The sequence below is a fragment of the Panthera leo genome, chromosome E3 (genome assembly GCF_018350215.1).
Source record: "Panthera leo isolate Ple1 chromosome E3, P.leo_Ple1_pat1.1, whole genome shotgun sequence".
Classification (NCBI taxonomy): Eukaryota; Metazoa; Chordata; class Mammalia; order Carnivora; family Felidae; genus Panthera; species Panthera leo.
The window spans coordinates 3,781,810-3,797,118 of record NC_056694.1 but is presented as its reverse complement, the minus strand read 5'-3'; the positions used below and the strand labels follow the sequence as shown (position 1 = coordinate 3,797,118).

Here is a 15,309-nt window from a genome sequence, read left to right as displayed (position 1 = left end):
CCATGCCTTTGCAAACGATGTTCCGCCTGCTTGGAATAATTCACCGACTCCACCCCAGCCTCGCCTAAGAAATCCTCTGGGCAGTGGATCCCTTTGAGAATAACGAAAGACCTAGACCTCCCCTGTCCAGCTCGGTAGCCACTGGCCCCGTGTGGCTGTTGCGTGCTTGACGTGCAGCTCGTCTGATTGGAGACGTGCTGTGCGTGCGACATACGCACCCACTCGGGAAGACCTGGCAGGAAAGACAGGATGTAAAATGTCTCCTCAAAATGTGTATGTTAATTACGTGGTCTTGTGGACCTGTCGGGCTGAACAGATAAAGTATTGACATTAACTCCGTCTGTTTTTCCTTTTAAAAACGTGGCTTGCCAGAACGTCTCAAATGACCTCTGGGACCGGTGTTACCCTTCCGTTGACTGGTGTTGCCAGAGACCCTTTCTTTAGAAACAGTGCTCCCGGCACACAGAATTGGGCACACGTTCTGGGACTCCCCGCCCCCAGTGCTTCGGAGAGTTCTAGACTTCTCTCGGGAAGTGATCGATAAACCGGGATGTGACGAGTGAGGGGTTTTCCAGGCGGACCTGGTGGGGAGGGACGTTTTCTTCAGGAGGCGGGGACTACGTGTGTACCCTGACCTTCTCTAGGGCTGTGCTGCCCCATGTGGTGGCCGCTGGCTCCGTGGGCTGCTGAAACAAACTGAGATCGATCGCCACGAAATAGAATTAAAAATTCGCTGCCTCACTGCTGCAGTCACGGTTCGAGTGCTCAGTGGCCGCTGGTGCCTGGTGGCTCCCGTATCGGACGGTGGGGGTCTGGGACGTTACCACCTCGGAGGGAGGTTCCGATGGGCGGCGTGGATCTAGAGAAACGGGTGGGCGGCGTGCCCAAGGAGGCTCGGGGTCTCCGTCCCTCCCCGGATTCCACACGGGAGGCTGGTCCTGCAACACCTGTTTCCACTCTGCTTCCAGCTCTGGATCATTCCCAGCATCCTCGGCAGCTCCAACCTCTACTTCCTGTCGGATGACGACTGGGAGACCATCTCTGCCTGGATCTACGGCCTCGGCCTCTGTGGGCTGTTCGTGGTGTCCACCGTGTTCCACACGATCTCCTGGAAGAAGAGACACCTCAGGTGCGTTCCGCCTGGCCCACGGGAGGGGTGTGTGCCAGGCGGGGTGGCCAGGGCAGGGGGCGTGGCTGGCTGAGCCAGAAGGGGCCCGGGGCGGTGATCTTTGCCTCTGCGGGCTGGGGTCGGATCCCGCCTGGGCAGATCACCTCACCCACATGAGGCTCGTTTGCTCCCCTGTGGGCACCTCGGAGAGCCAGCCCCCGGCTCCCAGGGTCGTTCCGAGAGATCCTCGAACCGTCAGAATGACCTTTGACCCTTGTGGGCACCACCCCGGGTTCCGGGTCCTGTGCAGACATCACCCCTGATCTCTTCAGTAGTTCTGTGGTGTAGGCGTTAGTCTGGGGTTTGTATTTATTTTTATTGGTTACTATTATTTTTTCTTCTTCTTCTTTTTAATTTTGGAGAGAGAGAGCGCGAGTGAGCGGGGAGAGGGACAAAGAGAATGTTAAGCAGGCTCCAAGCTCAGCGCAGAGCCCGATGTGGGGCTCAATCCCCTGAACCGTGAGATCATGACCTGAGCTGAAGTCACAAGTCAGATGCTCAATCGACTGAGCCACCCAGGCACCCCTCTTTTTTTTTAATGTTCATTTTTGAGGGACAGAGAGCACATGTGGGGGAGTGGCAGAGAGAGAGGGGGACAGAGGACCCCAAGAGGGTTCTGTGATGACAGCAGAGAGCCCAATGCAGGGCCTGAGCTCACGAACTGCGAGATCATGACCTGAGCTGAAGTCAGACGCTTCTCCTACGGAGCCACCCAGGTGCCCCAGTCTCCCGTTTTTATACTTTTGCTTTGCTTTTAATTTTTATTTTTTAATTAATGAATTAAGTTTTTCTTTGCTTTTAATTTTTATGTTCTATGATTTTTTTAATGTTTATTTATTTTTGAGACAGAGAGAGAGAGTGCGCAAGTGGGGAGGGGCAGAGAGAGAGGGAGACACAGAATCCGAAGCAGGCTCCGGGCTCTGAGCTGTCAGCACAGAGCCTGACGCGGGGCTCGAACTCACGAACCGCGAGGTCATGACCTGAGCTGAAGTCGGACACTTCAGCAACTGACCTACCCAGGCGCCCCTCTTTGCTTTTAATTTTTAAAAACACTGTGGTGAATACACATAATGTAAATTGACTATCTTGACCAGTCTCAGGTGTCCCTCTCAGGGGCATTAAACACAGTCACATGGCTGCGCAGTCACCACCAGCATCTCCAGAACTTTCTTCATCTTCCGGAACTGAAGCTCTGTCCCCTTTAAACGCTCACTCCCCACCCCTCCGCCAGCCCCTGGCACCCCCCATCCTGCCTTCTGTCTCTGTGAATCCGACTCCTCTGGGGACCTCATATAAAGCAGCCATACTGTGTGTCCTCTTGTGTGTTGAAGTCACTGCCCGCATAACCAGTGGTGTCACTGTGTTGCCCGTGGCTGTCCACGTCTGTCACGGAGTGGATGAACATAATAGTACCTATCTTCTAGGCGGGATTAAAGAGTTATTGGTCACAAATTGCTTAGACCAGTGCTCTGCTTATGGTCCCTGCCCTATACGGACTAGCTGTTGTTACCGCTTTTATTTCTAGGGAGACGTGAAGTTAAACCATATGTAGAATCCCTGGTCGGATTTATTGAGAGCTGAAGTTTGCTGGACAGAACCACGCCTTGTATTAGTTACCTATCGCTCTGTAACACATGACCCTAAATCGCAGAGGTTTTGAGTAACTGGAAACCTTGGCTATCTCTCGAAGCTTCGGAGTCAGGATTTCAGGAGCTTAACTGCCCGGCTGTGGTTCTCGATCTCTGGGGGAGTCAAGGTGCTGGGCCCCGGGGCTGCTCTCATCTGAAGGCTTGACTGGGGCTGGAGCCGCTTGCAAGGTGGCTCCCTCACCTGGTTGGCAGGTTGCTGCTGGATGTTTACGGGGTGCTTCCCACATGGGCCTCTCCACAGACATGTGGCTCATTTCTCCCAAAGTTGGTGTTCCAAGAGGACAAGGCAGAGGCGATAATATCTTTTAGGATCTAGACTCAGAAATCACACTCCATCCTTTCCGCAGCCCCCTGTTGGTTACATGTGTTTGCCTTATTCATCGTGGGAGGGGGCTGCACATGGGTGGGCTTACCAGAAGGTGGGGCTCTTCGGGCACCATTTTGGAGGTTGGTTACCACACCGGGCAAACATATGGAGGACTCCGGTTTGCTCCTCAACGTGAGGTCACACAAAAACAGCCAGTGTTTGTTGAGTACTTCTTCTTACGCGTGCAAAGTACCAACTCACTTGACCCTCACGGCCAGCCCGTGACAGGCTGCGGATATCCTCCCTGCTTGACAGATGAGAGAGCCGAGGCTGAGAGATGGTGAGGAGCCAGGTCAAGGTCATACAGTCCATAAGTGGTAAGGTTGGGACTCGAACCCAGGCCTTCTGGCTCCAGAGCCTGGATCTGAACCAGGATGCCAGGACCCAGAGGGTCTTTGAGGTCGGAGGGAGCACATAGTTTTTGGCGGGGGGCACATGGTTTTGTTGGTGTTGCATTTTGTTTTAACCACCAAATTCGTTCATCATTTGAAATCTTTTGAAAAGCCCAGTGTATAAAGCCAAAATGCAGGGGCGCCTGAGTGCCTCAGTCAGTTAAGGGTCTGACTCTTGATTTTGGCTCAGGTCATGATCTCATGGTTCATGAGTTCGAGCCCCACATCCGGCTCTGTGCTGACGAACCCAGAGCCTGTTTCGAATTCTCTCCCCCGCACCCCCCCCGCCTCTCTCTGCCCCTCCCCTGCTCACCTCTCTTTCTCTTTTTTATGTGAACACACGTGTGTGTGTCTCTCTCAAAATAAATAAATAAACTAAAAAAAAAAAAAAAGCCAAAATGCAGAGTTGCCGTGATTCAAGTGCAGGCGAGGGGGTCCATCCTTACCCTTCAGGAGAAGGGGGGTCCTCCGAGAGACCTGCGGGGGTTCTCCATTCAACCCCCAGGGTCATGGGGAGACTGGTTTGAAAACCACTACTCTGGTCACTCACAGATGGGGACCCGGAAGCCCAAGGGTCGTGGCTGGGTAGAGGTGAGCCCGCCCCCAGCCCGGACTCTTCCCCACCTGCGGGGAAGCATGTTTGTCCAGGGCGTGGCTCTGGGGCCCTGACCCTGACCCTGACCCTGACCCTTCTCTGCTCCAGGATGGTGGAACGTTGCCTGCACATGTTCGACCGCATGGTCATCTACTTCTTCATAGCGGCCTCCTACGCGCCCTGGTGAGCATCTGTGTGCCGTTCCCGGGAAGGGCTGGCTTCTTCTCTTTTCTCTGAATTCCTTTTTGTATTTGGCTGGGTGACATGCTGGCTCGGCACAAAAGGGTGTGGGTAAAAAGATGCCCTCTGCCCATTCTCCTTCTAGAAGCAACTACGTATTACCAGTTTCTTGTGTGTGTTTCCAGAGTTACTTTGTGCTAAAAGAGCAAATGTGTGCACATGTACATACGTGCGTAGTGATGTTGTAAATGTATATGTTTATACTTCTATTTTTCCTCCAACTTTTAGAGCAAAAGGGAAGGATACCATACAAACTGCAAATCGCATTTGTTCTCGGTAATGTTGCCGGGGACACCTCTCTACATTAGTACATTGAAGTGCGGCCTTTTTTTTTTTTTTTAACGTTGATTTATTTTTGAGAGAGAGTGAGAGTGTGCGAGCGTGAGAGGGCCAGAAAGAGGGAGACAGAGGATCCAAAGCAGGCTCTGTGCTGTGATCGCAGAGCCCGACGTGGGGCTCGAACTCATGAACCACGAGATCATGACCTGAGCCGAAGTCAAGAGTCGGCTGCTTAACTGACTATGCCACCCAGGTGCCCCAAGATTTTCCCAATCTTTTCTTTTTTCTTTGTTTTTTTTTTTTAAGTTTTTAAAAATGTTTGTTTATTCTTGAGAGAGAGGGAGACAAAGCGTGAGTGTCGGGGGAGGACCAGAGAGAGGGAGACACAGAATCCGAAGCAGGCTCCAGGCTCTGAGCTGTCAGCACAGAGCCCGACGCGGGGCTCGAACTCACGAACCGCGAGGTCATCACCTGAGCCCAAGTTGGAGGACGCTTAACTGACTGAACCACCCTGGCGCCCCTTCCCAATCTTTTATTTCTTTCTGCAGCAGCATACTGTTTCCTGGCCGTCCCCTGTGTGTGGGTATTTATGGCAGTGGGACGGTCCACCCCTTTGCCAAGAGAGACAGAACCTCAGTGAATCTTGTTGTTTGTGTATCATTTAGCACACACGCACGGATATGTTGGCTCCAATCGTATGAATTGCTGAGACGCGGCCTTTTCTGACCTACAAAAACAGCAGCTTTGTGTGGTCAAGCCCGATCTTTGTCTGATAAATGCAAGACTTGGACTCCTGGGCGGCAGGGAGTGAACCTTTGTAATTTGGTTAACTATTGCCAGATCACCACACGTTGTATCAGTTTTAAACTCCCCCGGCGAGTGACCCGGGGTTTTCCACCTTGATTTAGTAGTAAATCCGGAAAGTTCTGAAAGAAAGAAACACTAAGCTTCAGGCCACACCCGGGGCGCCTGAGTGGCTCAGTCAGGCTAAGCAGCCAGTTCTTGATTTCCACTCAGGTCATGATCTCATGGCTCGTGAGTCTGAGCCCCACACTGGGCTGTGCGCTCATAGCGTGGAGCCCGCTTTGGATGCTCTGTCTTCCTATCTCTGCCCCTCCCCTGCACACTCTCCCCCCCCCCCCCCCGCCTTCTCTCTCAAAAATAAATAGACATTTGGGGCGCCTGGGTGGCGCAGTCGGTTAAGCGTCCAACTTCAGCCAGGTCACGATCTCGCGGTCCGTGAGTTCGAGCCCCGCGTCAGGCTCTGGGCTGATGGCTCGGAGCCTGGAGCCTGTTTCCAATTCTGTGTCTCCCTCTCTCTCTGCCCCTCCCCCGTTCATGCTCTGTCTCTCTCTGTCCCAAAAATAAATAAAAAACGTTGGGAAAAAAAATTAAAAAAAAAAAAAATAGACATTTAAAAATTTGGGGGAAAAAGCTTCAGGCCATGCTCTACAAGTCTGGGGAGGCGGCTGAGCCATTGCACTCATGGTTGGTGAATGCGTACTGTGTGGCCGGGTGACCGTGGGCGTTTGGACCCCGAGGGTCTGGCTGGTGGATGGACATCTGTGACAGGACAGTGATGGCGTGGTAAGACAGCCCTGTGTGCGTGCAGCTGTGGGAGCTCAGAGGAGGTGCTGCTGTGGCGTGGGGGCCTTGGGAGGGCTGCCTGGAGGAGGTGTGCCGCTCTGAGAACGTGTGTGTGGGCTTCTGAAGGGTGGGGAGCCATGGGAAGGTTCGTTCTGTTTTCGCCTAGGAAATTTCTTTCTTTCTTTTTAAAAAAAAATTTTTTTTAACGTTTATTTATTTTTGAGACAGAGAGAGACAGAGCATGAACGGGGGAGGGGCAGAGAGAGAGGGAGACACAGAATCGGAAGCAGGCTCCAGGCTCTGAGCCATCAGCCCAGAGCCTGACGCGGGGCTCGAACTCACGGACCGTGAGATCGTGACCTGAGCCGAAGTCGGATGCCCAACCGACTGAGCCACCCAGGCGCCCCTCTTTCTTTTTTTTAAATGTTTATTTTTTTTTTATTCTGAGAGGCAGAGACAGAGCACAAGCAGGGGAGGGGCAGAGAGAGGGAGACACTGACTCTGAAGCAGGCTCCGGGCTCTGAGCTGTCAGCACAGAGTCCCACACGGGGCTCGAACCCACGAACCATGAGATAGATCGTGACCTGAGCTGAAGTCAGATGCTTAACCTACTGAACTCCGCTCGCCTAGGAAACTTCTATTTTTGGCCATCATAAGTGAGGCGTTCTCTTCTGTTATGTGTGCTGCTGAGTGGGTTTTGTGTGTGTACGCAAAGGCTGTTGCTTCAGGAAACACGTCTCAGCGTAGGTGCCGTGCCTGCAGAGTGTGCACCCGTGTCCCTGTGCAAAATAAGCCGATTTTCACACACAGCGGCCCGCACCCAGCTGAAGCAGACCACGTCCAGCGCCCTCGTCCCCCTCCAGGTTACCACAGCCCCGACACCCGTCGCCATACGATAGTTTTGCCTGATTGCTTATTTCGTGTCAGTGGCGTCCTCGTTCTTTCGATCCCGCTTCTTCCACGGAGCACGTGCCTGGTGAGACCCACGGAGTCACGGTTGCCACCCACCCACTACTCTCCGTGCCGGACAGCGTTCTGGGGGCCGCACCTCAGGTGTCCATGCTCCTGTGGCAAGCTTTGCGTGGTGCCCAGGTTTTGGGGAGATTACGGAACCATGGTTTTCTGGCTGTTCTCATACCGGTGTGGAGGCACACGGAGTGTAGATGGGAGGCTGCTCGGGCTATTCTCTGGGGCGATGGGGGTTTCTTGGGCTGGTCTCTCCCCGCCCACCGCCGCCCCAGAAACCAGCCCCGCTGCTGCCTGCCTGGGGACAGGGCAGACGGTGCCCCATGACCAGCTGGGCTTCAGGACAGGAGGGGACCCGCTTCTCTCCCCAAAACCAGTATGCTTCTGACCGTCGGATGCTCAGGTGGGCAGGCATATGCCTGGAGGCTTCTAGAATAGGCACAGGTCCTGGGGGAGGGGCAGCCTGCTGGAGCAGGCCGGGAGCAGGAGAGAGACCCCAGGAGCCACAGGAGGAGGGAGCTCATTCCACGCAGCCAGCTGTGGTCAGCCCCGGTGTGCCCGGCGCACCGCCTGCGGTTGCCGGGAACCAGGCGATGTCAGGTTTCCTTTTGGATGTGGCCGAGTGGAGTGGAGCTAAGTTTGGTGCTCGGCTGCAGTAACTATCTTTGACATGGATTTCTAGAACGATCCGTGGACTGTCCTCCCCTCTGCTGATTTAATCCCTGCGTCTCTCTTCTTTACCCCCGGCTGCGGCTGACTGGGCCCGGGCTCTGTCCCGGTCCTGTGCCGGCGGCTGAGGATAAGGCCGTAAGCCAGGGTACCGGCTCTCTCCCCTAATGGGACTTAGGGTCTCACAGGGAACACAGACGTGGGCTGTCCCAATACCGAGCCAGGAGATGAAGCACAACGGTGGTTAAGTGCCGCGAACGAGGGGAGCGGGTAACGTGCCTTGGGTCTGCGAGCCGTTCAGGAGGAAGAATGAGCAGAACGTGGGGGTCGATTGGATGTGAGGGGGGAGATAGAGAAGGTTGGTGACCCGTTTCCCGGCTGGAAAACTGACCGCCTGGGTGCCTGGTGAAAAGGGGACGTGGGACAGATGGTGTACATTCCTTTGGTGGGAACTTTTTTTTTTTAAATTAAAAAAAAAAATTAAGTTTATTTATTTTTGAGAGAGACAGAAACAGTATGGGGGGGAAGGGCAGCTAGAGAGGTAGAGAGAGAATCCCAAGCAGGCTACGCGGTGCCCGCACAGAGCCTGATGTGGGGCTTGAACCCGAGAAGCCGCGAGATCGTGACCTGAGCCGAAATCAAGAGTCAGTCGCTTAACCGACTGAGCCACCCAGGCACCCCTGGTGGGTACTTTTCTTTGAATTGCTCTGGTTCTCAAGCTGTTTTCTGTGGAGGCCTGGAGGTACCCAGAGGACCACGGGGGGTGGGGGTGTGAATGACCGTGGGTTCCCCCCATCCTTGCCTCAGTCAGGAAACTCCATTTTTTTGTGTTTGTTTTTGATAGCTTGGATGTAGGTCCACATGTAAGATTCCTGCACACAGTCTTTGCTTAAATAAAGGGTGTAAAATATGGTTGAAGGGCTCTGGCATGGTAGAAAGAGAAAAGCAGAAATATTTGTTGGAAGTTCACATTTTTTTTAGGCGGGGGAAGGGTTCATTTTCTTCTGTTAAAGTCAAGTTGAACTTCTCTGTGATATTTTAGTAAAAAATGTGGTTGGATGCTCACTCCTCCTTCGCCCTTGACCTCCATACCAGCCCATTCTCCTTCTATCCCTTCCTCTGCCCACGCCCTCCATCCCATCTCTACTCATTCTCCTACCCATTGGTCTATGTCGTGTTTGTTTGGAGATCTAGAAAGATCTTCCCTGATGGTTCTTTTGGGTAACGAGTCGAGTTATTTATTTATTTTTACCTTTAAGGTTTCTAGTATAACTTCTTTTTTGTTGTTGTTTATTTATTTGAGAAAGAGTGTAAGCGGTAGAGGGAGAGAAACAATCTAAAGCAGACTCCGTGCCCAGTGTGGAGCCCGACTGGGGGCTCTATCTCACGACCCCGAGATCGTGACCTGAGTCGAAGCCAAGAGTTGGATGCTTAACTGACTGAGCCACCCAAGGTGCCCCGACTTAACTTTTTTTTTTTAATTTAAATCTAAGTTAATACATAGTGTAATAAGATTTCAGGAATAGAATTTAATGATGTGTCACTTACATATAACCCCCGGTGCTGATTCCAACAAGTGCCCTCCTTGATGTCCCTTGCCCATTTAGCCCATCCCCCACCCCTCTCCCCTCCAGCAACCCTCAGTTTGTTCTCTGTATTTAAGAGTCTCTTGTGGTTTGTCCCCCTCCCTGTGTTTATCTTATTTTTCCTTCCCTTGCCCTGTGTTCCTCTGTTTTGTTTCTTAAATTCCACATGTGAGTGAAATCGCGCATGTGTCTTTGTCTATTTCACTAAACATAATACATAACACTCTAGTTCCATCTACGTTGTTGCAAATGGTAAGATTTCAATCTTTTGGATCGCTGGGTAATGTTCCTGTGTATTTACCACCTTTTCTTTATCCATTTGTCAGTCGATGGACATCCAACTTAACTTCTTTATAATGACAAATGGACTCTGAGCCACTTGCTTTTTTGTGGGGACAGGGAGGGCAGAGGTTTTACAGAAGGTATTCTCACTCAAGAAATTCACTCGAGAAAAAAGTGAAAGGACCCCTCCACACCCCCCCACCCCCACCCCCCCGCCAAACCACAACCATCATTGACTGGCCCTTTCTAGATGGAGCTCCCGTGTCCCCGTCGACAAGGGACTCCGGTCAGTGTCTGTGCATTTACAGGTCTGTCTTCACATATGCAGATAATACAGCCCTGCTGTTCTCCACTCACTCCCCACCCCAACACCTGCCGGCATGCCTTGGAGATGTATGCACCTAGTTGCAGATAGTTCTATTTTCAAACCGCTCTGACGGATAATTTGGTATAAAGAATTAATAATAGGAGATTGGAATAGTGGAGAATTGGTTAACCAGCGTCAGTGACAAATCCAGAGAAGCCAGGAGCGGCAGATACAAGGGACAACTATGGACCTGTCCCTCCGTCCAGGGCAGACCTTCCACCTCATTGGAAAGGGTCTGGTCTTTTTTTTTTTTAATGTTTATTTGTTTTTGAGAGAGAGAGAGAGAGAGTGAACGAGAACACAGGCAGAGGAAGGGCAGAGAGAAAGAGGGAGACACAGAATCCGAAGCAGGCTCCGGGTTCTGAGCTATCAGCACAGAGCCCGATGCGGGCTTGAACTCACGAACCGTGAGATCATGACCTGAGCCGAAGTCGCTTAACCAACTGAGGCACCCAGGCGCCCCAAGAAGGGTCCGGTCTTTGCGCACGGGATGGCAGAGAAGCTCCTGAGGGGCCTGTGGGTGCAGCTTGCTGGAAATCAGCCCTCTGGGGTGCCGGGGGAGGCCAGCCACAGGAGGTACCGAGCTTCAGCACTTGCTCGGTGCCGCGGAAGCTGCTGTTTGCTGGGTGCTCCTGGAACCAGCAGCTAGAGAGGCCCCTGCAGGAACCTAGAGCGTTTCGGTGCGGTTCAGTCGTGCAGACAGCTGCTCAGGGTGAAGGTCAGACAGCTTGCTGGACGGGAGTCCCTGACGGGGGAGGGGGCCCCGTGTGCAAGTGTGTGGGGCTGAAGACAGGGTGCAGGGAGCAGCCCCCTGGCCTGGGCCACGGGCCTGCAGCATCCGGGACCTGCCGCTGTACCGCCGGCACCCAGGTCAACACCTGGAGAACAGCTGAGGCCAAGTGCTAGAGAAAGCCGTGCCCCGCCAGGCAGCTCGCCCTGGGGAAACAGCCTGGCCGAGCAGTGGAGAGAAAAGCCTGCTCCCCAGGGAATGTGGTGGGAGGACCGCAGGGGTCCGGAAGGAAGAGCCTTTCCTCCTGCGAAGCGTCTTCACTGCACTCCCCGACAAAGCCCAACAACGTCGTGCCTGCGGCCGGGGAAGAATGGACTCGGTCCGGCTCCCTCGTCTCCGTTATCTCAGAGCAGGCAGAAAGTGGGGGTTTGGAGCTGAGAGGCAGGAAGTTGATAACCAGTCCCCCTTCCCCTCCTGGCAGACATTTGGGTACCTTCTGGCTCTTCCTGTGTGGTCCGTGCTGTGATGAATGTCCTCTCTGAGCCGTGTGCACGTACCAAGCAGCGTTTCTTGGGTTTTTCCATGACAGCCCATGGCCCTTCTGGGGAGCCTTAGGGCACAGGCTTTCTCTGGGGTCAGCCTTCCTGTGGCAGGGAAGGGAGGAACCCCCCTCAGGCTGTGCCCTCGGCTCTCTCCCAGGTTGAACCTTCGGGAGCTGGGCCCCTGGGCCTCGCATATGCGTTGGCTGGTCTGGATCATGGCCTCTGTGGGCACCGTCTATGTCTTCTTCTTCCATGAGCGGTAAGCCAGGGCTGAGGGGGCGGGGGTGGGAGTGGGAGCCCAGGGGAGGCGGGGCCTCCTCTCTGCTCCTGGGGAGATGAGACCCCCCCCAAGATGACTCCGAAGCGTGACGGCACTGCTCTGCCTGACATCCTGGGGCTCGGGCCCGTGGATGGCCCAAGGCCACAGCCTGTAGGATCAATCTGAAGAGGTTTTTGAAAAGGCCCTGTGGGTCACGTGTTACCCACCTTCCCTAAACCGGGTTAGCAGATGACGGGGACTCCCTTTACTTCCGTCCTGTTGTCGGGTGAAGACAGAAACAGAGAAGCAAAAGGGAACAGTTGACTTCCTGGCACACAGGTGTCAGTCGATGTGGCCACTCAGGTGGATGGAAGGCGGCTGTTTGGGCCCAGCGGGAGGAGGTGCTCAGATGACATGGTAATGACCGTCCGGGCTGGAGCGTGGCAAGCGCCCACACGCGTGCCACACTCAGCACTGGCAATCCTGGCCTGTCCTCGCGAGGGCGGAAACCAGGACCCCCCAGTTCCGCCAGCACCTGCTGCGTGTAGCTGGGTGGCATCTGAGCCGAGGAGTGCTGGGCAGAGGGTGGAGTCCTCCTCACTCGGTCAGGGGTCGCCTCCTACCCAGCACGGGGAGCCTTATGCTGTCCCGAGGCCCAGATGGCTTGTCTTCCCGCCAGGTACAAGCTCGTGGAGCTGCTCTGCTATGTTATCATGGGCTTCTTCCCCGCCCTGGTCATCCTCTCAATGGTAAGTACCACCCACCCGGCCTGGGGGCTCCCGGCTGGCCGGAGGGGCCCGGGGTGACTCTCGGGGTTGTCCAGTCGGAGCCCCTCCTCTGGCACACGGGCAGAGTGAGGTCTAGAGGGGCCGTAGAGCATGCGGCTTAATCCTGGGGAGGGGGGGGCTCGACTCCTCGGCTCTGTAGCACCGACTCTGCCCAACCTCCAGTGAGCTGTGACCCTCCACGCTTCAGCCCTGCTGTGTGTTTAAGGATTAAATCCCACGGAGAGGGATTAGAATGGTGGGTAGGACGTAGTCCCCAGTTGCTAAATTAAATCTGTATAATAACATCCCTGGGCACGGAGGCAGAGCCGAGGCTCAGGACTTAATGATTACCCCCTTGGGTGTTGCCACATCCTAAGCTCCCAAACCAAGCCCAGAAAGGGCAACCAGGTTCCTTCACTGCACACTTTCTGAGCCCATATGGAGCGCGGGAGGCGTACCCACAGCATCCAGCGTCCTTGCCCCGGGCGTCACTGGCGATGGACGCCGAGAGGGGAAGCAGCCGGCAGCGCTTTTGTGGCCCCTGAGTGGCCAGGCCAGGGTCTGCCCCCATAACCTCAGACCGTGGGGCATAGGATCTCCGGGTAGCTTTGCCCAGCCTGTGAGGGGCAGAGCCTTGCAGGGAGAGGACTGAGGCCCCCGCCCAGGAAGAGAAGAAGCTGGGTGGCCGTGCATGGACCCCGTCTCCTCCCTGACCCTCAGTTGCCCCATCTGTGAGGTGGGCACAGTAAATTCAGCCTGCCCGGTACCCTCCCTAGGCCAAGTAACAGTTTATTATTTTTATACTGTCATTGTTGGTTGATGTCAAAAGGATATTCAGTGAAATCTCACAGGTTTGTTTGTTTGTTTGTTTGTTTTTTAAATTGTATGGGTTTTATCCTAAGCGTTATGGTTAGGAAGGTCTTCCTTTCCCCAAGTTTAGGGATAACAGTCACCCGTATTTTCTCCTGTTTCTTTTATGGTTTAACCTTTAATAGGTAACTTTTCTTCTAACTCTTGTTTCTCCTGTACGTGATGATTCCTCCCCGAATACTTAGCCAGTGATGTCCATTATCTGCCGTTGAAAACCGCTGTGTGAAACTGTTAAATTCATGCATATATGTGCGTCTACTTCCGAGATTTCATTTCTGTTTCATCAAGGGGACTGTCTATCCTGGCACCAGACCATTTTGCTTAGTGTAGCTTAATTGCATTTTAATCCGTGGCCCCATTAGTCCTCCTGCTCAGGATTTTCCCGATGATTTGTATTTATTCTTACAGGTTGCTTTTCCCCCCCTCCAAGTTTATTTTCATTTAAGTACATATATTTAAGTTATCTATTAAATATTAAATTATGTAATTCATATTAAATATTGTTAAGTTTCTAAAGTTAAATTATTTAAATTGCTTTTTAAATTTAAAAAAAGTTTATGAAGTGTATTAAATTAAATATTACACTATATAATTTATATTAAATAAATATTTTTAAAGTTTTAAAAATCTTAAACATACTTTAAATGTATTCTAAAATTTTTAAAAATCTTATGAAGTATATTAAGTATTACACTGTGTATTTTATATTAAATATTTTAAAATAAAATAAATTTTTAATATTTAAACTTATTTAAAAAATTTTATGAATTAGGGGTGACTGGGTGGCTCAGTCCGACTCTTGATTTAGGCTCGGGTCATGATCTCATGGTTTGTGAGTTTGAGCCCTGCATCTGAGGCTGTCAGCACAGAGCCTGCTTGGGATTCTCTCTTCTCCCTCTGTCTGCTGTTCCCCTGCTCATGCTCTCTCTCTCTCAAAATAAATAATAGTTAAAAAAAAGTATGAATTATATTAAACTAAATATTACACTGTATAATTTATATTACCAAAAAAGTTTTTGAATTAAAGAAATTTAAATTTATGTTTAAAAAATGGGTGATGGACATTGAGGAGGGCACATGTCGGGATGAGCCTTGGGTGTTTGTTGTATGTAAGCAATGAATCGTGAGAATCTATTCCTGAAGCCAAGAGCGTGCTGTATACACTGTATGTCCGCTAACTTGACAATGAATTATATTAAAAAAATAAAGAAAAATTTAAATTTACTTTTTAAAATTTTTAAAAATTTATGAAGTATATTAAACATTACATTTTTATAATTTCTATGAAATGTTTTTTAATTTAAAGCTACTAAATTTCTTTCAAAATTCTAATGAATTTTATTAGATTGCATTGTATAATTTATATTCAATAAGTATTTTCAAAATCAAAAAGTTAAAAAATTGTATTTGAATTTATTTTCAGATTCTTACAAATTTTATGAAATATACTAAATATTACATGATATAATGTATATTAAATACATATTTTCAAATTTTTAAAGACTCACTTAAAGTTATTAAAAATGTTTTAAATTTTATGAATGACGTGGAATAAATATTAAATTATACAGTATCCATCAACTTATGTATTACATATTTAAGTACGTGTATACTTGCATACATTTAAGTACTTATATACTTGTATATGGTAAGCATATACTTAAACACATAGTCACTGCAAAAAATGAGTCTGAAAGTATGTGAACGAGCCAAAGCCGCCTTCTGCCTTCTCCCAATATCCCGCCCCAGCTGCAACCCCCATTCTGGTTGCTGTGTGTCCTTTCTATTTATTTACATGCAAGTCCACGTGGCTTTGCAGACACGCTGACTTGGCTTTCTTCTAAAAAGACGAGGTGACACGAAATGTGCCGCTCTGCAGTGTGCTTTGCTCGCTTACCACGTGTCGTGGGCGTGTTTCCATGACCGCCATATAGCGTGACACCCGCCTCGTGAGGACGTGGTGAAGGTGGCGTCAGATAACCCCCCGAGGCCGT

At 51.3% G+C, this 15,309-nt stretch overlaps 1 protein-coding gene across 7 annotated transcripts in view; it reads left to right on the top strand.

Annotated features, from left to right (window-relative positions):
* MMD2 (monocyte to macrophage differentiation associated 2) overlaps positions 1 to 15,309 on the top strand; it is a 45,171-nt gene that overhangs the window by 27,003 nt on the left and 2,859 nt on the right. For 6 of the 7 annotated variants that reach the window (XM_042921081.1, XM_042921080.1, XM_042921085.1 and 3 more), the window contains exons 3-6: positions 969 to 1,129; positions 4,280 to 4,354; positions 11,577 to 11,678; positions 12,358 to 12,427. In XM_042921081.1, the coding sequence (XP_042777015.1) occupies positions 969 to 1,129; positions 4,280 to 4,354; positions 11,577 to 11,678; positions 12,358 to 12,427 (408 nt within the window). Of the gene's footprint in view, positions 1 to 968; positions 1,130 to 4,279; positions 4,355 to 11,576; positions 11,679 to 12,357; positions 12,428 to 13,500; positions 13,734 to 15,309 lie in introns of those variants that run through there. The other variant, XM_042921086.1, reaches the window with a different exon arrangement.